General features: G+C 30.4%; 2 protein-coding genes across 2 annotated transcripts; one reads left to right on the top strand and one right to left on the bottom strand.

Moving 5' to 3' along the window:
• Positions 1-7,901: 7,901 nt before the first annotated feature.
• Positions 7,902-11,378, bottom strand: AP-1sigma (AP-1 complex subunit sigma-2). The gene is made up of 5 exons (XM_088243743.1): positions 11,147-11,378; positions 10,795-10,973; positions 9,941-10,049; positions 9,723-9,860; positions 7,902-8,085 (listed from the first exon to the last, which is right to left on the bottom strand). The coding sequence occupies exons 1-5, from the start codon at positions 11,147-11,149 to the stop codon at positions 8,041-8,043; spliced, it is 474 nt and encodes a 157-aa protein (XP_088099869.1). The 5' UTR covers positions 11,150-11,378; the 3' UTR covers positions 7,902-8,040.
• Positions 11,379-11,408: 30 nt separating this feature from the next.
• Positions 11,409-21,059, top strand: noi (splicing factor 3a subunit 3 noi). Its single transcript, XM_088243742.1, has 10 exons — positions 11,409-11,845; positions 11,923-11,970; positions 12,048-12,206; positions 13,502-13,571; positions 14,687-14,778; positions 15,999-16,220; positions 17,301-17,590; positions 18,612-18,798; positions 19,782-19,983; positions 20,867-21,059. Exons 1-10 carry the CDS (start codon positions 11,750-11,752, stop codon positions 20,998-21,000), a joined length of 1,500 nt encoding a protein of 499 aa, XP_088099868.1. The 5' UTR covers positions 11,409-11,749; the 3' UTR covers positions 21,001-21,059.
• Positions 21,060-23,909: the final 2,850 nt, after the last annotated feature.

The raw sequence follows: 23,909 nt of genomic DNA, 5'->3' as shown, positions 1-23,909 counted from the left end.
CACCGCACTCCGAAAAATGCATTATTTGATAATACTTTGATAAATATGCAATCCTATTTTTTATGCATATTTTTTTGTCATAATTTATATTCATTCCAAACCTAATTACTTCACATTCCATAATATACCTATGTCATTTCTATGCATAATATTATAAGCAATATTCAGTCTTATCAAATTTAATGAACTGAATATTTATTTCTATTTAATTAAAAAAATATTACAAAAAATTTCTCCATAATATCATATTTAACTTTTATTAGGGAAACAATGAAAATTGCGTATTTTATGACCTGCTGTTCAAGTGCAGTTTTTGTCCAGACACGGTGAAGTAAACATGTCTGTGAGTTTTTATTTTTATTTTGAACTATTGTTTGGCATTATTTACGAGTAATAAAACCTATATTATTGACACATCAAGCACTGTATGTTACCAGGATTTGAATGCCAGCAAGGCCACTGACACCATTATGGAGTTTATGGTGAAGTGCTAACAGCACTTACATGACAATTTTAGTTTCGCAAATCGGGCAATAGAAATCTAAAAGATGAACCTTAATATCTGGACAGTCTTCAAAATTTTATGATGACATATTAAAATCCCTGGTCTGGTCAGACCCTCGATTAACCATTGAGGAATTATTGCAGGGACTCAAATCCCTACGGCCAACAACGCAGTTACATTTACAAAGCATTGGGGAAAAAAATAGAATGAGAATTTAGCTGAGAATGCACAATTTCTCTATGGCCCCCATATTATTTTTTTTTATATATTTTGCTTGCTGTGATGTTAATTTTGTATTTTATTAAATTTTATATGTATTTCTTATTACACACAATGCATTTACATAATCATCGGTAGCTAATTTTATATATTAAATATTAATTTAAAAATAGTCCATTGACCGCATTTTAATAAATTATATGATTTAGTTGTTTAATTATAATAATGTGCAATAATATGTTTTATAATATAAATATACTTTGTGGATCCATAGCATAAATGCATTAAGCTTGCATTACATGGGTCAGAAAATGTAACAAGATTTGACCCAATGAATAATGGTCATGTAATACACAAATGAGGAAATTCAGTGGTTTTTTTTTATATTTCTCAATAGACTATCAAAATAAGCCAACAAAAATATTTTTATGTATCGTATTATCATCGCTATGATTTTTTAAAGTTTTGTAATTTTTTAATTGCACGTGTTCTCTTCAGTGAGTTGTCTTGATTGGTGGGTTGGCTTCCCGGAAACCGGAAATCTATCACAACGCTCTATCATTGGTTCTATTCAATAAACTTCAGTACCTACTAGGTATTAAAGTTTATTAAATTAAATTTACATTATTTATCTAGAATCAATCAAAATGAATTTACTGCTAACATGTTAGTTGCAAAAATGTGCTTGCAAAAAAATGATATTTAATTTCGATTACATTCCAAAATCATATTTGTATGTAATTAAGAATTTTCTAAAGGCAAAGAAATGGACATTTCTGGAATTACAATTTTGTGATAGTTTGTGATTATTGACTCTAAATTATACCAGTGGCAAACATTCCATTTTTTATATCTATTTTTCCATGTGTATAATTTTAAGTAGTAAAAATCAGATTTAATGCTGGCAACACCAAATTATAAATATCTTGTTTTGTGATTGGTAACTTCAAGGTCACAACATTACTTGATACTACTGCTGTTTTAAAAGTGCTATCATATAGAAAAAACATAAATGATCACTTCGTCCTCAAAACTGTAAATATAAAATATATTATTTATTTATTTAACCAGATTTTATTTACTGTTGATTATATTAGATATTTTATTATTATTAATACATAGAAAAGTCGGTAAGTGGTTATATTCAAATATTTATGAATATTTAGATATTTTATTAATTTTATGATAAATTAAAATGTTATATTCAAATGTCAAAGAGGTAAATAAAATAAATAAAAAGCAACAGAATCATATAAGAAATGTCTTCCACTTAATAATACATTGCTCAACATTACATTCAATATGTTATAACACCAGTTCAATGAGTTTTGCTGCTGTTGAATCTGTTTATAAATAAACTGAAAAATACTTCATTTTTTATGTGTAAAATGTATATTTATGTGGGTAATAGAACAAGTTTATTTGTAAGTTTCACATTAAATATTAATGTTTGAATAAGAATAATATATCCACGCTATTTTTTATTCACCGCTCAGCGCCAACGGTATGCGTGACAGAAAAACCAATCAATGTGTTCTGTTTTTTAAATTTTTTAATATTCATGTTTTTTTTATTCGTATCTTTAGCGAATTTCCTGATTCTCTTGTAAATTTCCACATTTTTAAGAGGAAATTATGTTATGCATTGTATTTAATGCAATAATATTTACTATGCTTAATAATATTATCATAATAATTCATTATTAATATCATCACTAAGAATGTAATTAAAAACTATTATATACACGCTACACGTTAAAAAGCTCGGCTTTATTTTTAAACTAACTGTAAAACATTTTATAATAATTTCATACAATGTTCGCATTTAACTATACAGATTATATATGTACACAAAGTGTTATTAAAATATTTTTAATAAATATTATTTGGTTTTGTATTTCCCTTCCCTTAACCTGTAAGGGTAGAATCATGAAAAATAATTTATAAGAAACATCACTTCCCATCATTCCAACAGAAACAATATTACTGATGATTGAACTGTCAATCCTATGTGGATAGTTGGGTTGGTAAGTGATTGAAATCTCATATTGAAATTTTAAAAATCCCATGAGAAAAGAGGAACCTGTATAAAAACTCCTACAACTGCCTTTCCTATTATGCTCTGTGCGCATGGTACAGAAATTCTATTTTTAAAAAACACTTTCATATTCTGAGATAAAATAAGTTTAAAAATACTCTAAATGAATTGAACCTCTTCAAAGCAATTAAATTATCACAGTAATTCTATCAAAGTTTGGGAATATTTCGAAAACCTGGGTACATAAATACCTTGCATGGGCAGCTGTCTTGTTCGTTTCTTGGGCCTTAAGTTAAATTTAAAAGTTTTCCTGTAATATTTAAATTTTCTTACGTATAAGTCAAAATAGATTTTCTTTTTCATAAACATGACTGATAGAAGCAAAAAGAAAAAAAGGGGTTTATTTTCATACAAAATTATCTATTCGAAATTAATCGCTGTCTTTGCATCAGTTTTGATAATACATATCGACGGAAAAAAGCTAAATGACTGTATAAAGATGACTGAATAATGAAACTGAATAATATGAATTTTCCAGAAGTTTTTTTTTATTTTTTATTATTTTATTTTTTTACAATATACATAAGAGGTAAAACAGAGTATTAAACAAATAAATCATAATAACATAGCAATGAAATACATATTAAAAGTAAAAATAGTAAACAAAAAACTCCCACAAAGGCGTGGCCTGTTCGTGGATATACAAGAAAATGTTAATGAATTTTTGCTCTTATAATAAATAATGGACAGTTATAATATTTTGTGTAACATAAAAAAGAGAAAATAAAATATTCTGTAAAATATTTGATGGTTTTTTTTATAGTAATTAAAAAAGGAAATAAAAAAATATAAAAGAAAACATAAAAATATTCCTTATTATTTAAAGGGCAACAAAATAAATCATGGAAAAAAATATTTCATATCTTTAGTTTGAATCCAGGATAGTGCGTGTTTTTTAACAGAAGGAAAATTTTGAAAGTTTGAAATCAATGAAATATTATCAGTTAAAAAAGAAGGAAAAATTTTTGGGCCTATAAAATATGCATGTCTCTGTGCAAGCCTTGTTTTACAATGTGGTATTTCTAACACACGATTCCTTCTTTGACTTGATCTATGTGAATTACTTGTAAATAAATTTTGGTTCTTAAATATATATTTTAAACATTGAAAACAATATATTTGTCATAGGTCTAAAAGTTTAGCTTCTTGGAACAATTTGAAAAAGTGCAATTTTCGTGAAGTTGATTAGAGATTTTAAAAATAAACTTATTTTTATTTTAAATCAAATTTAAAACAGGCAGGTGTTATTAGGGCTACGTAGGATGACATTTAAATGAAAACCTAAAGGACAATTTGTAAAAGTATGTTAAATTCTGCGTGATATAAATCCTTTGATTTTATAAAGCTCGTACAAGAGGGTTTTCAAATTTCAGAATTTACATCGATAAAATTAAAGTGGTATGTACAACTCAATTTCGGCCATAGCGGTACTTCAGTCACATAACCTTTTAACAGTTAGTATGTATTTAAAAAAAATGTTTTTTTAGGTGGAAGTTGCTTATTTTTGCCTCGCTACAAGGCTTATTACTTACTGCAAACGGTATGTTCCTTCTAAGTGCTCTAACTATAGTGTAAGAATCTGGTGGGATAATGGACTGTGGCCTTGTTAAGGAACTTCTCCGCATTTGCTTTATGAAAAGGAAACCACAGAAAACTCATTCAGGAAAAGCCGTCTATTGACAGACATCAACAGACCTTCTGTTCCACCTGGACAGTTTTTGTCATTTTGTGTCCATTTATTTTGACAAATGCCTTTACTATTTTTACCATGCATACAATTACCTCACGTACATTGTCGATATGTATAGGTGTACATTAGAACCTTATTGACAAATTCTTTTTTACTGCCATTGCTTTTAAACAAAAATAAAAAAAACAACAAAAAGTCAATTGATGGTTGGGTTTGATAAAAAACACTTTTGATTTAAAATTCTTTATCTTCTTATTATATTTTTGAAAAAGTCAAATACAAGAACTAAAAATACTGCTGATAAAATATACATGTATAGTATGAATACAATACAAAGTTGTTAACATTAATTCAGAAATTATTCAGCATAGAAATAATATGCGCCATTACAAAATATAACATATTATTACTTTACAATATTGACTTAATAGAATACCAGTATATAAGATTATAAAATAATTTCAATAAAATACTCTGACCAAATTTCAACTTTTATTTTAAGCACAAACCGCAAATGTTTATTAAAAAATAATTATGGTAATGCACTTTTAGCAATATACAATTTGTCTTTAACAGATATGTATTGCAAATATCGAATCAATGATTTTTATATTGATATAACCTGTTTACAAGAACATTAATTAGTCAAACCATTTCCTTTGTAAAGACGTAAAATTAAACTAGAGCAAATACATATTTATTAAAAATTGTACAAACATTGATATCATATACTACAACCAGGATAGAGGACATTTTTGAGAAGCACATATGAAAGTGTAGGTATTTACAGGGCTAAAGAGCTGCTATCATTGGCTTGTTTAAGTGATCATTTAATACATTGTAATATTCATCATTTTACCTGTTTGGATGACTATATTCCTTCAATTTTTCATCTGATGATTTTTGTTAAAAAGATTCGTGTTTTTTGGAATTGATTGACAATTTTTTTCCATTCATTATAGCTTCAAAGTTGTATTTGCAATGTGCTAATCTAAAAGGTCATAAGATGTCTAAAATGGAACCGAATAAGTGGTAGGAGCTTTCAATGTAAATTTTTATTAAGCAAAAAAGCTAAAATCGTCTCCATCTCTTATAATAAATATCAATTTTGATAAACTCCCTAGTGGGTAAAATTAAGTATTTGTCTATAAACATTTGAACATACTTAAAATATTGTTGATTATATGTAGTATTTCAAGTACCTAATACATTTGCTTGACCATGTTAAGTTTAATTTAGTGTAAAATTAAAGAAACATAAAATCAAATTGTTTGACATGGAAAATCACAAAGTTAATGGTTCAAATATTTAATCTTATAATTTGGACAATTTAAGAAATGAAAGTGTTACTAGTAATATTATACTTGTAGGTACAATAAATACAAATTAATATCACAAGATCGTAAAAATTACCATATTGTCAAAATAATTGTAAATATTAGAAATTCATCACTAATTCAATTTTAAGAATATTTCATTTACTAAAAAAACATTAACAATAATACTGTTTTCAAACAATCAATCATCAGTATGTCTCTTTTTTGGGTGATACTGTGTGTGTTGGATCTGTTCTGACGTTTCGGCTACCATGCAGGAACCATCTTCAGGGTAAACTGTGTGTTTTGTAGAAAATAGAGTGTGTTTAAGTAATAGTAATTTGTACCATGTCGCAGTTGGCACATTTCTATTCGTTTTTGTAGTATGCAGTGCTGGGAACCATGTTGAGTTTAATTTGAGCCCGTCGTCTTTGTTTATGTTATTTGGGTGTCTGTGTATTTCAAGTTTACCCTGAAGATGGCTCCTGCAATGGTAGCCGAAACGTCAGAACAAATCCAACACACACGGTATCACCCAAAAAAGAAATATATTGATAACAGTGACCGTGAAAACCTTCGCACTTATTTAATCAATAATCAGATTTATCAGAGGTAATATAAAAATAAATGCTAGCAAATTTAATCAGTTCTAAAAGATTTTTTTAATGTCTGCTGCGTACATTACAAAATTAGTTGTAACCAAAATTGTAAGTCTCTTCAGAAAACAGTGCCCGTGATTAAAATTTACACCAATTTTCATGTCTAAGGCTGGTATATTCCAGAACACGACAATAACCATTTATTATATAAAGAAGTTTAACTTTTTTATCAAATATAGATTTCTGTTATTTATTCAATGATATGCACAACCTCATAAATACATTTTTACTAGGCTGGTGGGTATTTCTACATTAGCTTTAGTTATATTTAAAATGTGTTTGGAACGTAATCTTTGTAATACATATTAAAATACGTAATGTCTTTTGACAACACCAACCTTAAAACAGCACAAAAATCAAGGATAGTATGATAATTATTCACAGATAAGAAAACCCATTTGTCAATACAAAATATTTACTTTTTATTAAATTACAAAACATTTGTTTGAAGAAGCATTTTGATAATAATCTATAAAACTAAGAGACGTTTAAAAATGACATTAATCTTAGTCCAAAATATAAATATGGACATCAACTATCATTTACTTATGAACATTTCCATTTAAAATGTTTTCCCTCTCTGTTTCAAAAACATTCAGTACTCTGAGAAAAATTTATTATTTTAACAATGTTTTCGTGTTTTTTACAACATTTTTGGTTAAATATATCAAATTGGCTATCCGTTTAAATGATGCTTGATGTATTACAAGGAATTGGTTGTTTTTTACAAATGCTTAGTGATAATAGTCTCAAAATACAAATAATAGTAAGAATTTTTTGAAAATTAGTATTGTACAGATTTGAGATGTCATTATTCAAAGTAAATGTCAAAAGTTCATAAAATATGGCGAAAATCATTCATATGACTCCTATCTTATAAAACAGGAATAATATATCAGAATACATAGTTAGACTTTTTTGATATAAGTATTTAACAAATAAATTATGTAATGTAAAATATTGAATTAACATCAATAAATGCATTAAAACATGATTTGAAAATATTTAAACAATAAAGATAAAAACGGTATTAATTTTTAAGTAAATGGTAACGAGATTGAATAAATTTGAGATGATTGCAACACATCTTTAGAAAAATAACACTTTTAGAAGCATTCCACATAATATGTACTATGTACTCCTGGACACATTACAATAAAATATAATAGATATACCAATGCCTGTTGACAATAATATGAATTGAAAAATAAAATAATATTTATCATGAGAGTAATTTAAAATTTCAAACAAATATTTCAATTTCAGATTAAATTTTTAAAAATTAATTTAACAAATAAACATTGATAAATCTTTTACATTCCTATTATAATCAAGGGCCTTATATACTTGTTTTTAATACTTAGTAAATCAAAATAAAGATATTAAACTACGTAATATGTAATAATATTTATGTTCACAGCAAATGTCTTTCTAGCACTATTCAATAATTATTATAATATTTAATAGCTAACAGATTTCGAGTCTCCAAACATTACAGAAAACTATTATGTAACACTCAATTAACACAGCATTGTTAGTCTCTTGTTCTCATTATTAACCTAGTCCGTGATCCTCGAAGAATCCTTGCGGTGTTTCCTCCTAAAGATATAAACAACTTTCATAACCAAAATGTTATTATTATATCATAAATAATTCAGTATAAAGTGGTGTATTTTTAAAATATTTTTATTTTGCACCACAACAGACCAGAAGGCCCAATTACAGTGGCGAATTACAGCACAGAACACCCAGGGTTGAGAAAATCACAATTAATTTTTGTATTCTCACCAGGAATCGAACCCAGAACAGTACTGTTATTTGAGAGAACCCTTAATAAGATGGTTATAAGATGTATGTAATATCAAAAAGTATTTTAACAACCTAGGATTATATACTTAATTATTAGGTCCTTTGTTAGTACTCCAGACCCAAGGATCACAGGTCCTAACCATAACTCATAACTCCCATAACAATTCAAATATATATTGTTTTAAAACAAATCTAAGAAGCGGGTGTCCATTTTATTTGAAAGTAATGTTTTAAGCTAGGATCAGATTTTGAAAACAAATAATAATTTTATAAATTAATCACAGATTGGTTTGAGGTTGCCACCGGAGTTCGCCAAGGTTGTGTCCTTGCACCGTACCTTTTTTAAATCCTTATGGACTTCATCCTTAGAAAGTCCATTCCACTAGATCGAGGAATATCTATCTCCCCCTCCCAAAACTCTGCGACCTAGAGTATGCCGATGATGCGGATATAATTGACGATTCAGTCGGGGGTCTTCAGGTCACTGTAGATAAACTAAATAGGCACTCAGCATGCATGGGTTTAAAAATCAATATTGCAAAAACCCGTGTACTGTGTAGTACTTGTTGCCTTGATGCTCAAAATCCCCTGACTCAATCAAACCAAATCATCAAAAGGGTCGAAAGTTTCAAATACCTGGGAGTATATATTACAGAAAATGGCAGGTTTCAAAAAGAACTTGGAGTGCGGTTAAGAGTAGCAGGCGCCACATTCAACAGTATGAAGGATATTTACTAAGTGAAAACCAAATGCCGCCTATATAACGCCTGCATAACACCTATTCTCTTCTACGAATGCAAATCGTGGCACCTCACTAGAGACTACAACAGCAAAGTTTTGAGAATAGGTGTCTCAGAAGAATCTTGGCTGTGCGGTGGTTTAACTTTATAAGGAATGAAGGAATAAAAGAACGGACGCAGCAAACTCCAGTGACAACTGCCGTAAAGCGGAGGCGATACGTTTGGCTAGGCCATATACTGCGGATGCCTCCTAAAAGCCTTAACCACGCTTGCCTACTTTATAGGCATCAGGTTCTCGACGTCCTGGATGTCCACTGCTTACTGTACGTCGGCAGTTTATGTCAGAAATTCGGGACGAGAATCTGACTTGGGAGGACGCAAAGGAGTTGGCAGCCGATAGAGATGCACGGAGGCTTTTTGTGAATACCATATTTATTTTAAAAAAAATTTGCACCACAACAGGCCAGGAGGCCCAATTACAGTGGTGAATTACATCACAGAACACCCAGGCTTGAGAAAAATCACATTTTAATCTTTGTGTTCTCACCGGAAATCGAACCCGGAACCTTCCGTGTGTGAGTCAAGCGTCTTAACCGCTACACCACGGAGGCCGCCGATATATGCTCCAACTAGGGAGCGTACAAGGAATGATGATGAATAATTTGTAATAAACTTAAAATTTCTGACCTCCTGAAGTAAATCCTGGGCGGCGATGGCTTTCAGGACATTTTTCTTGGAAGTTTCCTGAAGTTCTCCCCCAAGAACGAGTTCATCCAAAATAAAGAAGGCTTTTTCAAAATTAAATATGATGTCCAACTCGCATACCTTAAAATAGACACAATAAATTGCAAAAACAAATAAATTGACTGATAAGACAAAATAAGGTTCAGAGAAAGAATACTTACACTTCCGAAATATTTGTCGAGAAGTTCGACGTAGCGGTGTATCAATTCCAGAGTCAAGAGCTCATTATCCTGCTGCTCGATCGCACAGCAAAAATATAACGAAGCATATCTGTAAACAGTCAGATTTATTTTAAATGGAATTGCTTGTATCTTCATGATTGCCATAAAACTGTTCCAACTCTTCGAAGTTCATGTTAAGTTGGAACAATAACTGTATACAATTTAAGCAAACTGTAACAACAAATAACTTATAGCTCTATACAGTAAAAATATAAAAAATGAGAAAAAGTATATGTACGAGAAAGAAGAATTTCAATTAAATTTGTTGGTTGCGAAATAATGATATGCTGTTCCTTGATCAACACAGCACAAACTATGGCTTGCATGCATCAATGTCCCGATTGTGTCGTATTGTAAACTCGAGACAAGATCTAAACTTTTTTGGTGTAAGTCTTTATAGATTTAAAAAATCTCTAAGATAGACCAGATCTTGTCTTGAGGTAGTAATTTATTAATTTTTTGTCCTAGCTCTAATTTTATTTAGTTGTATTTCATTTTATTAGTGCCTGTATTTAGAATAAGATATTGTATTTACCATTGTTAGAATGGACTGCATAAGTCCGTCAAATAAATAAATCTAAGTAAATAATTGAGTTTGTTTTAATTGTTGTTGACCTCGTGGTGTAGTGGTCAGCGTGTTTGCCTACTTGATGGTTGACATGAAATAACCAAACCTTATGCCATACTCTCCGTAAATCAATGATTAAATTATAGGCAAGTTTCAAAAACATATGAAGGTTTATATCGTCAGGTAATGGTGAATAACACTAGGTTTGTAAAAAAAAACGAATTACCTTTTATAGACTACCTTGACGTCTTTCCACTCCAAGAATGAACACATTTTAGGCTTTCTAGCCAAAACCGTTGTAATTATTTCACGAGTTATTTTCTTTTTGAGTTTATCCGGGTGGGCCACATACCACTTCTGCAGGCGCAATTTGCCCTGCCTGCTGAACAATAGCATAAACTGCATCTGAAAAATATATATATAATCACGTTGCCTGCTTGTATTTTTTGTTCTATTTAAACAATGCGCAAACACGGATGCAAATAAAACTCCAAACACCAAATCTATTCAACCTTAAAATAAATTTGAAGCCGAATCTGTTTAAAATTACAAAACAGAACTAAAAAATAAATACATACCATATTGACTCAAATAAAAAAATCAAAACCAACAAAAACGGTTTCAGCGAACGTTAAAAAGCATGATACAGATTTACGTAATTATGTCTGATTACAGCAATTTGCTTCTGCTAAATTGTAAATTCAACATTCAACTCGGCTCAATTGTACAGTTATTCACAGATTATGATTATATCGGCCGCCGCTAGCCGTCAATTCCATAAATGTCAAGTACACTCATAGACAAAATCGTGCAAATTCTTCCATCGACTTTGCTACGGCTACAAATAATCACACCAAATAAAATCATTCGTTTACTGTTATCATGATTCCCTTTCCGAGGCACTGCATTTTTGTTATATGAAGGTAATTTGATCAGTCTTATGCTTCAGATACCAGTCCAGGGACTATGAAACATTCTAGTGTAAAACATATTTTTACATAAATATTTCATGTCAACCATGTCGCGACATCACTACTAGCCACAATCAACAATCTAAAGTCTAATATTTATTAATTAATCTATGAAAAACACGGCGTCGGCGTTTTGACTGGTCTTTTTTGACATTTTACGGAGTTTTTAGTTCGTTTGCTCAGTTTTATGGTACAACATTATAAATAACAATGGAGACTATTTTGGAGCAGCAACGGCGGTACCACGAAGAAAGAGAACGTTTGATGGATGCAATGGTTAAAGAAATAATGCACAAGAAGTCGGGGGTATGTAAATACTTAGATATATTTGAGGTTATTTTCTACATGTTGGTATTAAAAAAAACTTTTTTTAATGCTTTCAGTTCCGCGAGACCATTAATTCTGATCACAGATTGAAAATGCTACTAGACGTAAGTATTTTTTTACATTTTTATAATTAATAACTTAACCGAACTCATAAAATATACTCATAAATGTTTAATTTTAGCAATACTCGGAGAGCACTATGCATTTGAAAGAATTTTATGAAGACAAGGATGGTTTGCGTAAAGAAGAGGTTTCCGCATTATCTGGACCAAATGAATTTCAAGAATTTTATGGGCGGTTAAAACAAATTAAGGAATTTTACCGCAAACATCCCAATGAGGTTCGTATTTTGTTATAGAAACATTTTTTATACGTTTATGATTCCTATCACCAATTGTAGTGCTTTCGCAGTTTAAACCTGCGTTGTGCCAGGGGGTGCCCTGCAAGATATCGGACCCTCCTCTTCAAAAGTTGTATGTAAACTGAACAAAAAAAAAACTTTGATTTAATTTAATACTTTTCGTTATTGGAAAGCCCTACATAATTTTTTTGCTTATTTGGCGTTTAAAATATTGCAGAATCAATGCATCCGCTTTATTTTCAATCTCTAAAAGTATGACTATGTATCACCCTTTCGCTCCGAACTCAAGCGGCTTCATTTTATCAGCGCATAAACTTTCAATCTCTCTCACTTCTTTATAATATTCTTCACAATCCTTGCTCTCCAAAATATCTTGCTGAGAATTTTATTTACCTTTCTGATCATAGTCTTTTGCTTCTCTGTTCTCAGGAGAGAACACTTTCCATTCCTCGACATAGCACACAATTTTTCAGCTATTCCTTTTCCATTCAAGCTGCTAGACTTTGAAATGAGCTACCTCTTCATATATAAAAAATGCACCTTCTCTAGCCACCTTCAAGAAACGCTAGAAACATTATTATATATCCCCAGAATCCTGAACTCCCTAAATTTTACTGTTTTTTTTTAAATTATATATTTTTATCCCTTTTTTTCTTTGGTTCCTCTTTCTCTCTTCTTTTAAACTCATTATCTGATTCCACATTCCTCATAATTTAATATGTATAATGTAATGTACTTTTAAAAAAGGGTAATATGTGGAAGCCTCATCTCCCAATTAAAAAACAGCTGTTAGTTTTAATTAATTATTTTATTTATGTAATGTATCTTTTGATATATATTTATGGTTTTTTAGTTCCATATTTTGACCAACTTTTCTTTTGGCCCGTCTGTTTTTAAGTTGGCTGGAAGATCTGTCAAAGCACTAATTCTTTGTACTTGAAGTTTTAAATAAATAAACACATAAAATATAATAGTGAATAATCTTAGTAACGATTTTTTAAAGTACTTTTTGACATGTTATATTTAAGAAATAAAATAAGGTACAATAAATAGTAAGCAAATGAATTTTTTGAAAATCCTGAATTGATTTTGATGCAAGGAAACCTATTGAGCATTGTTCTTTTTTTTTACACAGTACTATGTGGAACATATCCCCTGTGTAAAAAAAAGTTCCAGTGTAATTGAAAATATGCTAATTGAACCCAATTTTAAACAAACTCTGTTCCTAAACATGCTTAAATAATTATTTACTTATTTGTGTTCCTTATTTTCAGATAAGCATACCTATGTCTGTTGAATTCGAAGAATTATCTAAAATGAGAGAAAACCCCAGTGAAGATACAAGTAAGTTTAATTGATTTTAAAATTTGAAAAAAATAATTTTAAACAATATTTCAATTTGGGTCATGTTGTGGTCCCGTGGTAGTAACATGCACTCCAAATTAGAGATCAAAGGCTCGCTTTCCGTTCCACACAACTTGATCCCTATGGTCAAGCCCACTTATTGAGTAAATTACTACTTAAAAATGGCCAAAAATTTCAATATCAAATTAAAAATTACAGAAATGAAAATATTTCTTCAAAAAGAGTCCTGTAACTCAAGAAGATTCTCTAGATGTATATTTTTTATATTAACTCATAATAATCTAGTCAACCACTATTTTTAAGGTGATTCTAAATTAAAATATGAAACTAATTATTCATATAATTTATATTTTTATGTATTTCATTGCTTTATATTTGTTTAATTATATATTTTACTATATTATTTATGTTTAAGTAACATGTATTCTTGGCACATATATACTTTATATTTATATAACAATGATTTTCAATTTCTTACATTTGATTAGCTAGGCATTTATAATTAAGTAGTTTTAGTTTTTCTTTTTTATGTTATTGTTTTATTAGTATAGGACTACTTACGCTCTAAAGATAAAAAATCTCCATCTTAGAACAGGCTGTGCCATGTTAGATGGAGACTATCATAAACAGAGAACACTCCGTTTTCATTTTACATTAATTGGTTTTATATAGATTCCCTGTTATTAAGTATGTATATTTTTGCAATAAATTTATAAATAAATAGATGGCGCTTTTATAATTTTTTATTGAAAAATTTAATTTTTACATTTGTTTTCAATGGAAATTTTACAAAACTTGGTTTATGGAATCTTTACTCTATTTTGATTGTAACAAATACCATAACAATATAATTTAGGTCCTTTTCACAAAACGGTGTACAAAACAAAAAATAGAATAAGTGATTTTTTGTTTTGTTCACCATTTTGTGAAAAGAACCAAAATTATATTGCTATGGTATTTCTTCAGTTTAAATTGTATTTTTATATTTGTAAATTTTTTATAACCTCTGTATATGTAAAAGCCCTTTGGGCTTTAATAAACAAACAAATTACAATAGCGAAATAAATAAATATAATTTAATAATATTTTTGTAGATACTGTTGACTTTACCGACGAGGAAGGGTATGGGAAATATCTAGATCTTCACGAGGCATATGAAAAGTACATCAATTTAAAAGGAATTGAGGTAAGTTGGACAATTTTATAGTATGATTTTTCTAATTGAACGTAGTTATGCAGAAAGCAGCCAGTCCACAATTTAGAAAAAATTACATTTTGGTATTATCATGTTCAGGAAGGTCAATTCTATGTTCTGCTTAAAACAGTCAGGCCGCTTTCATACAAAAAAACTGTAATAATTACCTTCTGAAAATGTAATGAAAATTAATGTCGCCTCATATATACAGTTTGTATGAGGTTCCATTTCTGGTCGTTTTCTACAAAATGCATATTTTAAGTTGTGTAGTCAGCCAGACTCAAAAAATCACCAAAATTCCTTTAAAACATCATTAAATTATGATTTAATTTTACTATAAAAAAATAATACTAATATAAACATAAAATAATATTATCAATACATAATGATATAACACACATCCGAGTTTTACTAGGGCTGGCTGTTTTCCGCAAAATGCAAATCTTGGGTTGTGTGGTTAGCTAGACTTTAAAAATCATTAAATCTTGTCATATACAAAACTAAATTCTTTTTTATATTACAAAAAAGACGAATGCATTCATTATTCATCATTTGTCAAAGTAAAAAACATTCCAACTGTTGTGTAGATTCGATTACTCGCCTGTTTCACAAAAGTGATATTATTTCAGTTTCACTTTTCTAGAGCTGACTGCTTTCTGCATAAATATGTTCAATTTCGCCTATCTGTTCAGCTTAGAATTTGTTGGATTTGCCGTTAGGGTTTGGCCAGTATTCTCTTGATAATTTGATGCATGTCTTTTGGAATAATAATTGATTTTCCCGTGTTGTTTGAGTCCGTGTTGTATTGGGCAAATTCTGTGAATGTTTCCACAATTTGTTGGGGTTTTGTTTGTATTAATTGTTCTTCCGGAAGCGGTACCAGAAGTATGTCTGTGGTCCTTCTCTTAAACTAACACTGTCATACAGGGAAACTGTCACTGTCGTCTATTGAAATACAATAGACACATATTTGGTAACTCTACAGTATCTGACAGCTTCGTAAAAAATTACCAAGCTTAATTTTTGCTCTCCTGTAAACCTCGCAAAATGCAGTTTCAATAATACACGTAGGGACCATTGATATTAACATAGGGTTATTAAACATTTAAATGCACTGTATATACTTAGACGTTAATGTTTCTCAAGACAGTTTACTGTGATCATTAAAATATCTATCAACAGTAATAATTTAAAATTTGTTGTTTTTGCAGAAAGTAGACTACATAACGTACCTCAGCTTGTTCGACCACCTGTTTGACATTATGAAAGAGCGGAAAAACGGGGAATATCGCAACTACATCCGCTCCCTGCTGCATTACCTCAGGGGTCTGGTTAGTCGCATACGGCCGCTGCACGACCAGGCGCAGGAGATGGCTTCCGCCCACCAGGACTTCCTCAGGCAATGGGAGTCAGGCACCTTTCCTGGCTGGCCAGTAAGACGAATCTTTGTTTATTCGCAATATATTTAATACTTACAAATCTTTTTAGACTAATCATCATCTGTATCCTGTATTGGTACACCAAATGCTCGTTATTTTTTTTCTTATTGCTTTAATTTATTTTAGTTGTATTTTATTTTAATCATACCTTTTTTAAACTAATTATATTTAACAATGTTTTGAGTATGTCCAAATGTTTGCAGACAGGCTGGATTTCCATATCCCCTTCTCAAAAATATTTTCCCTCTCTGTTGCAACAAAATTTAATTATATTTATTTTTAATGAAGTCAGTAAATAAATAAATAATATATCACAGTTTAACAATAAGTTTTTCTTTATGATAGTTACTTTTTTCTATTTACACCACCTTTTTATTAAATTGCAATGAGGAAGTACAGTGTTTTTTTATTTGTTTAATAGTCTATCAAACTAAACAACAAAAAAAATGTATCATATTATCATCGCTATGATTTTTTTATGTTTTGTGATTTAGAAATTACTCTGCCGGTGTTGTTGTCGGTAAGTTGAGCTGACATTTAAAAAGATAACCCTGTGCATATGAAAACACTCTAAACACAGCTTCCTGAAACCCGGAAATCTATCACAACATATTATTGATTGGCTGCTGTTAACCAGAACCTATGACGTTTTTAAATAGTTCATTTTTACCAAAATGCATTTTAATTTTTTAAAACATTTTTGAGAAACTCACAGTACAATTAAATGCTCTAATTTTTACTGCGTGTAAGAAAACTTTTTTTATATCCAATTTCCCGAACACTGAACTTCCTCGTTGGAGTTTTCCCTCTTTTGTTGATTTAACTTTCAAACGCTTTTTCTTGTATGTTGATTTTGAAAACAAAATTCCAGGTTTTCATTATGTATCTTTAATTTTCAGTTTTAATTGTATTTAAACTACATGTTTCATACTTTGATAAATGAGTTTATATGTACTATGGTTTATTTGATCTGTGATTCCATGCTTTGCTAGTGTAATCTATGAGATATCTCTATATCTTCATTGTTTTTTTATAAATAACAATACATTTACCAGTTTTAAATGAACTCTTCAGAAAGAAACCGGCAGCGCTTTGACAAACGTAGGAGCTCACTTGGACCTGTCGGCTTTCTCTTCGTGGGAGGAACTCGCCTCTCTGGGGCTGGATCGTCTCAAATCCGCTCTCATGGCCTTGGGACTTAAGTGCGGAGGAACCCTCGAGGAGCGAGCCCAAAGGCTCTTCAGCACCAAGGGACAGGCCGCTCTCGACAGGTCTCTGGTGGCCAAGAAAGGAACCGGCAGAGCTAAGGCCTCCACACAACACAGACATAAGGATATTGCTGCTATCGAGGCACAAGTTTATAGGTAATCATTTGTTTTAATTACTTGTAGTGGGGAAACACGGCATCAACATCCGATATCGACAGTGGAAAGGAAAAATTTACAAAGCAACTTGTAGCAACTTTACCGAAAAGCCTATTATAGTTTTTTTTAAATTATTTTAAAATCATAAATGCCTTGTATATTGGCATGATTCCTACATTATTTAAATAAAAATTTAAAATATGGGATTTTTCATTAATTAAAAAAAAAAACATCTGCTCTTCTGTAAAGTTGGCTTCATGTTGATTAATAAATTTTTCCTTCCCACTGTCACTTCCTTCCGAGGATAACCTGAGGAGACTTTAAGCGCTGATGGATTGAGGGAAAAAAAATAAGCAGAAATAAGACAAATGTTTGTAGACTGGCTGAATTTACTCCTTAAGGAGACATAAAGATCTAAATCTGTTGCAACAGAGAGGTAAAACATAGGCAGAATGTTGAATGTTACCTAGTGTGTAAAGTAGACTTCCATATTCCCTTCTCAAAAAATGTCTCTGTTGCAACAAATTAAGAATTTATAAACAAGTCACTGTTATAAATTATTAGGTAACTCCACACTGATTAAACACCATGTAATTTAACTTTTCTTTATTGACCATCATGTGCTTCAATTTTCAAAAATATTAAAGCTAGAAAACAAAAGAGTTCCATCAATAATAATAATGCCTATAAAAAAAATTTTAAAAGTAAATTATCGAGTGTCTTCAGCACGGGTCCCAGTGAGGTCACATTATTTTTATTATTTATAATGTAAAAAAAAAAAAAAAAAAACTACTTACCTACAGGTTGAGATTTGTAACAATATGTTTAAATTTAAAATCAATTATTTATTATATATCTATGTAAAAAGTCTATTTTAAAATAATTGTAAAATGTCTTCCTCGGCCCAGGTTTCCATAGTGAGGAATACATTATTAATTAAATTATATAATGTACTCTTGCGAAGTTTGAAATACATCAAATTAATAAATAAGTATCCTAACTGTGTATTTATTTTCTCTAGGTATGCGTCACTAGTATCGGAACAGAGGGCCGCCACTAAGGAGAATGTGCAGAGGAAGCAAGCGCGCACGGCGGGAGAGAGGGGAGACAGCTCTGCGGAGGAGAGTGAGGCAGACAGCGACGGAGAGAATGAAGATGATGACATCCCATTCAACCCTAAGAACCTTCCACATGGATGGGATGGAAAGGTATGCACATAATAATCTTGGTAGCTTTTTGAACAGTAATTTTAATTCAATTAACTAGAATACTTGGACTTTTACATAAAATTAAGCATATGAATAAAATATTGAACACTACAAATAATGGAAAAAATAGTGTTGTGTGTTCACATAAGTTGTGTTTTTTTTCCAAATTTAAAAATGAGCACCAAAAGTAAAACAAAATGGTTGCATGTCATTTTAAAGAAAATTTTCTGCACTACAAGATAAGGTGAACAATGCACTTAAATCTACCTTGGAAAACAAATGTTTTTCACGGGAGGCAAAACTAGCAATTCACAATGGAGTTCTTAAGCTGACCTTTTGGATGGGAACGAAGTATGGAATGGGAAAAACAATTTTAATAGTAGGCTGAATGCTGTCGAAATGCGATCTCTCGGCTGAAATTGTGGTAAAACGATGTATGTTAGGTGCACAAATGCCGGGATCTGTGCTCTATGTAAAGCTGAGACTAGCATTATTGACAAAATCAAGAAATTAGTGATGAGTTGGTTTGGACATGTAAAGCGAATGGACAGCGAAAGAATAACTAAAATCAATTAGAATGCGAATGTTGTTGAATGCAGAAAACGAGGAACACCTCTCATGACCAAATCAAACAAATACTTGATGAACATGTCAAAAGTCGGAATAATAAGCGTGTGTACATGAGATAATGTAGAGGATGCGAGGTCAGTATGCAAAGATAGGGCGATATGGCGTTCTATCCTCTAGTAATGGTTTGTTTTTTTGAAATTTGTATTTATAATTTATGCTTTAAACATTTATACTGCGTAAGAATCTTTAGAAAAGAATCGTAAGAAATATTTTTTTATTCATCACTGAAATGCCTCTTAAAATTTTTCTCCTGCAAACTAAAAAATATGTTTTAACTACTGATCTCTCTTTGATCTACATTATCATGCATTAGAGAAAGCGAAGATGTATAGTGAATATTTGTTTTTTTTCAGCCCATCCCGTACTGGTTGTACAAGCTACACGGTCTGAATATATCATACTCGTGCGAGATATGCGGCAACTTTACGTACAAAGGGCCCAAGGCATACCAAAGACACTTTGCAGAGTGGCGACATGCGCATGGAATGCGGTGTCTAGGTATTCCCAACACAGCCCATTTTGCTAATGTTACCAGCATTGAGGACGCTTTAGCTTGTAAGTAGTACTTGACTTATTGTTTTTTATTTTGAATCTTGAAGTGGGCACACATAAACAAATTCTTAAATGTGCTGTAAACAATGTACATATACGTATATTTAAATTTTAAGTATACATATTTCTTAACCTTCAGTTAGAACTTTTTTTTTCTTTATAAATGTTTTTTTCCCATTTCTTAACTTTTTTTTACTGCCTTGTGAACAGTGTAAATTTTGTGATTTCGCCTGTTTCTAAATGGTAGTCTGATTTTCACATTTTCTCTGAAATTGTGATCATTTTTTTTCCAAAATTCTGTGTTTTTTTTTTTAGAATTAATAATATTATGCACAAATATCATTGTATTGTAAAATATTACATTATCTTTAAAACATCAAATATTATTTAACATGTTATAAAAATATCCGTTTTATGTCAAATAAAATTTCTTTTATATTTTAAGTTCAAAGTTCATTAATTCAATTACTATTATTACCCTTTATTTATCTACTCTGTTGCGTTAATCAATGTTTCCGCGTGCACAATACAATTTTAGAGAAATTAACAGATTACTTTTTTTTTACCTTACATTTGTGTTATGTTTTTTTTTTTCCCATCAAGCAACATTACCCGGCGACTTTACGAATACGCGCGGCGAAAGTAAGCCGGAGTGGGGAATTATTGGACACAGTCAGATGTATTCAAATATGATTCTACTCTCCTTCTGGACTATTTTTAATTCCATGGCTATAACCAATTTTTTTTTATACAACCCATTTTGACAAAAACATTAAAAATATTTACTTTAACGTTGTAACTGACCTTTGATTTGTAATTTTGTAGTATATGGTTGTATGTTATCAGTGGATCTTTAAAATAAAAGATAAAATTTTCAATTTTCTAGTGTGGGAGAAACTCAAACAACAGAAGGAAGGAGAGCGATGGGTTGCAGAAAATGAAGAGGAGTATGAAGATTCACTGGGGAACGTTGTCAACAGAAAGACATATGAGGACCTTAAACGACAAGGACTTTTGTAAATTACTTGCTTCATTAGGTTATAATTATTTGTATGTTATTGTGTCAAAAAATAAATAAATATATAATATCACTATTCTTTGCTTTAACCTTTCCCTTACTGTCGCAAGAACATTCGCGCGTTACGGTGCTGTGTAGTCATTACACATGCAAAAAATGGGAGATTTTAATTTTAACTGGAAAAATTGAATGTTTATAGACAATTGCTTCAATTATTTTTAGTTTAAGTCAAAGGTGATAATATTTGTAATTGCAAAAAACACGACCAAAACATTAGCTTATGCTCGCAGCTTGGCCGAAAGAACCACCCCTGATGAAAGTCAGATAGCTACCAACTGGCATCTGGAAGAAGTACTAGAAACCTTGCTGTTTGCGCGTGTGACGCTTGAAATTGTCTCTCGCACTCTCGAATATACCTGTATTATCGAGAGTGAGACATAAAGATTGTGGAGACTATTATACATTAGGTTGCTCTTTTACTTCATACTCCGCAACATGCGACACTTTGGTAAGCTTTCAATTGTATTGTTTTATCTCCGATTTTTATTAAAATTTTCTTTCTGTTCCCAATAAGCATGAATTATTTAATATAAAAATATTTTAACCAAAATGTAAATGTATAATAGACGAATACCGAAAATCTTAACCCATAATTTATTATATTTTTTAAGATGTACATGAAATGTGTACTAGCTGCACATCACCGGAAAGAGAGAGTTAATTATGTTCCATTTTTTGTAGGCAAAAAAGATATGCATCCATAAAGATGCACTCTGTGTATAATTTATTATTATTATGTATTCAATATGTTTTTCAAATTCTGGAGAAATTGTTTTGATATTATATAAACAAGACAATAGACATATGTGTAAAACTGTTGTTATGTATTTCAATTACTCATCATCATCATCATCATTCCCTTTCCGGACCTAATGGTGCAAAGGGTACTGCATTGGTACACCAATCGCAGCTTATCTTGATCATTTTTTGCTACATGAAGGTAAGATGATCAGTCTTATGCTTCAGGTACCAGTCTAGGGACTATAAAATATTGTAGTGTGAAAACACCGTTTCAAATAAATATTTCGTATCAACCATGTCGGGAATCGAACCCGAGACCTCTCGCATGGTAGGCAAACGCGCTGACCATTACACCACAAGGCCGACAATATCTCATACAAATAAAATAAAAAAATTATGTTGGTATATTTGACATGTCCCTAGCTTAAAGCAACAGTGAGATAAATCCGAAATTTCCGATTTCAGGATACACATCAAGATAATTATTGTAAATGATGAAATCAAAAAGATTAGCAAATAATATGACACAATCCTATTTAAGCATTATGGGGAACGAAAGCATAGGTTGATAATGAAGTAATTTGGTGAGGAAAAAACCCTGCTCAGTCACCAGCATGGAACAAGGTTGGTTTCAGCCGTGAAACTAGTAGAGTCTAGAGCTCAAAACTCCCATGGAAGCAGAACAACAGAATTTATTTTCCTAAGACTGTTTAACAAGTTTCCCACCAAATTAAGAATTTCTACTAGTTCAAGCAAAGACGATTAAAAGACTTCCTCACCGTACATCAAAACTTTAAAGTGTAAAAATGTGTTTTACTTTATTTCTCCTTTTTTATAAATTCACAATATTCTTTTTTAAATTTTTGCTTTATTTTTGGGTTTATTTGTTTTTTATGATAATTTCCTATTATTTTAATAGTAGTTTGGCGCGATCTACATTTTTAAAAATTTTGTCTATAAATTTGAGCAAGTAATTATTTTAAAAACCTGCATATATGTCAATAAATTAATATTTTCCAATATTTTTTTAATTTATTTATTGAAATCTACAGTCATATACAATAATAAGATTATAATATAATAAGTACTTAAAACTAGACTAAAGATGATCTCGAACTTATAAAAATAAAATATTGAAGTTAGATAGATAACCTACGTGAAAATATTGTATTCATAATCTACTTTAAATAATTTAATTCAGTTGGACCTCAAAATATGTTCTTCAGTGATGTCTATCTCACTGTTGCTTTGAGCTAGCGATGTGTGAAGTTATTGTTTATATGTTCCTGATACAAATAAAAAATATCTAGTATCGTTATATTAAAAAATAATGAAGATAATAGGGAGGGAGTATAATCGTAGGGAGTCAGAAAAGTTGATGCATGCCACGGATTGGAGAACCTTACTGGATGTCAAAAATAAAATATAAAAAATAAAGAATAATTTAAAAAATATATATTTATAGATGACAACCATGAAGTTTCGCATAAATAAATAGTCTATGTTTTTATGAATGTATGTATGTGTATGCGCATGCGTGTATGTACGTGTGTGTGTATGTACATATGTATATATGTGTATATTTATATATACATGTGTGTATATATGTGTATGTCTGTATGTATATGAAACAAAATGTGTATCCGAATAAGTTTATATTTTGTTTGTCTGTGCTCTATATTAATTTGTTAAGTATTATAATATATTAAAATGTAATTGCCTAGCTTGGAACGGGGTATGTACCCTTGTTAGCTGGGCAAAGTGAATATGGAATTGTATTTTGATAATAAGTGTGAATAAATAAATAAATAAATAAAATAAATAAATAAAATAATATGGCAGTCTAAGCGTTTACAGGACTTCTGACCTGTCATTGACTGGTAATCACTTTATGGTCCGTATCATACGCTGTAATATAATTTAAGTTTATTTATTGCCTAGACTTTTATACTTTGTATTACATTCGGGAGGGAAATCCACTATCTATTCATTTATTTGATGAAAATGTTGTAATTTGTAATAATCATATTAGTTACCTTTCCCCGTATTCCAATGTTACGTAGGTAAGTAGGGTATTTGAGTCATGACATGACAAGTATTCATATTTTGA

This window comes from Micrasema longulum, unplaced genomic scaffold, assembly GCF_059751315.1.
Source record: "Micrasema longulum isolate JH-2025_06_02 unplaced genomic scaffold, ASM5975131v1 h1tg000226l, whole genome shotgun sequence".
Classification (NCBI taxonomy): Eukaryota; Metazoa; Arthropoda; class Insecta; order Trichoptera; family Brachycentridae; genus Micrasema; species Micrasema longulum.
The sequence above is the reverse complement of the archived record's forward strand: the minus strand, read 5'-3'. Positions and strand labels throughout refer to the sequence as shown.

What these genes read in the sequence shown, in the direction of transcription:
- AP-1sigma (XM_088243743.1), bottom strand. An exon ending in GTCAAGGTAGTCTATAAAAG is followed by an intron (nt 10,050 to 10,794) that starts GTAATTCGTTTT and finishes GACTGTTTACAG; the next exon opens with ATATGCTTCGTTATATTTTT. An exon ending in TCGACAAATATTTCGGAAGT is followed by an intron (nt 9,861 to 9,940) that starts GTAAGTATTCTT and finishes GTCTATTTTAAG; the next exon opens with GTATGCGAGTTGGACATCAT.
- noi (XM_088243742.1), top strand. Translation starts at nt 11,750, where the DNA reads ATGGAGACTATTTTGGAGCAGCAACGGCGGTACCACGAAGAAAGAGAA. An exon ending in GATTGAAAATGCTACTAGAC is followed by an intron (nt 11,971 to 12,047) that starts GTAAGTATTTTT and finishes GTTTAATTTTAG; the next exon opens with CAATACTCGGAGAGCACTAT. An exon ending in AAACCCCAGTGAAGATACAA is followed by an intron (nt 13,572 to 14,686) that starts GTAAGTTTAATT and finishes ATATTTTTGTAG; the next exon opens with ATACTGTTGACTTTACCGAC.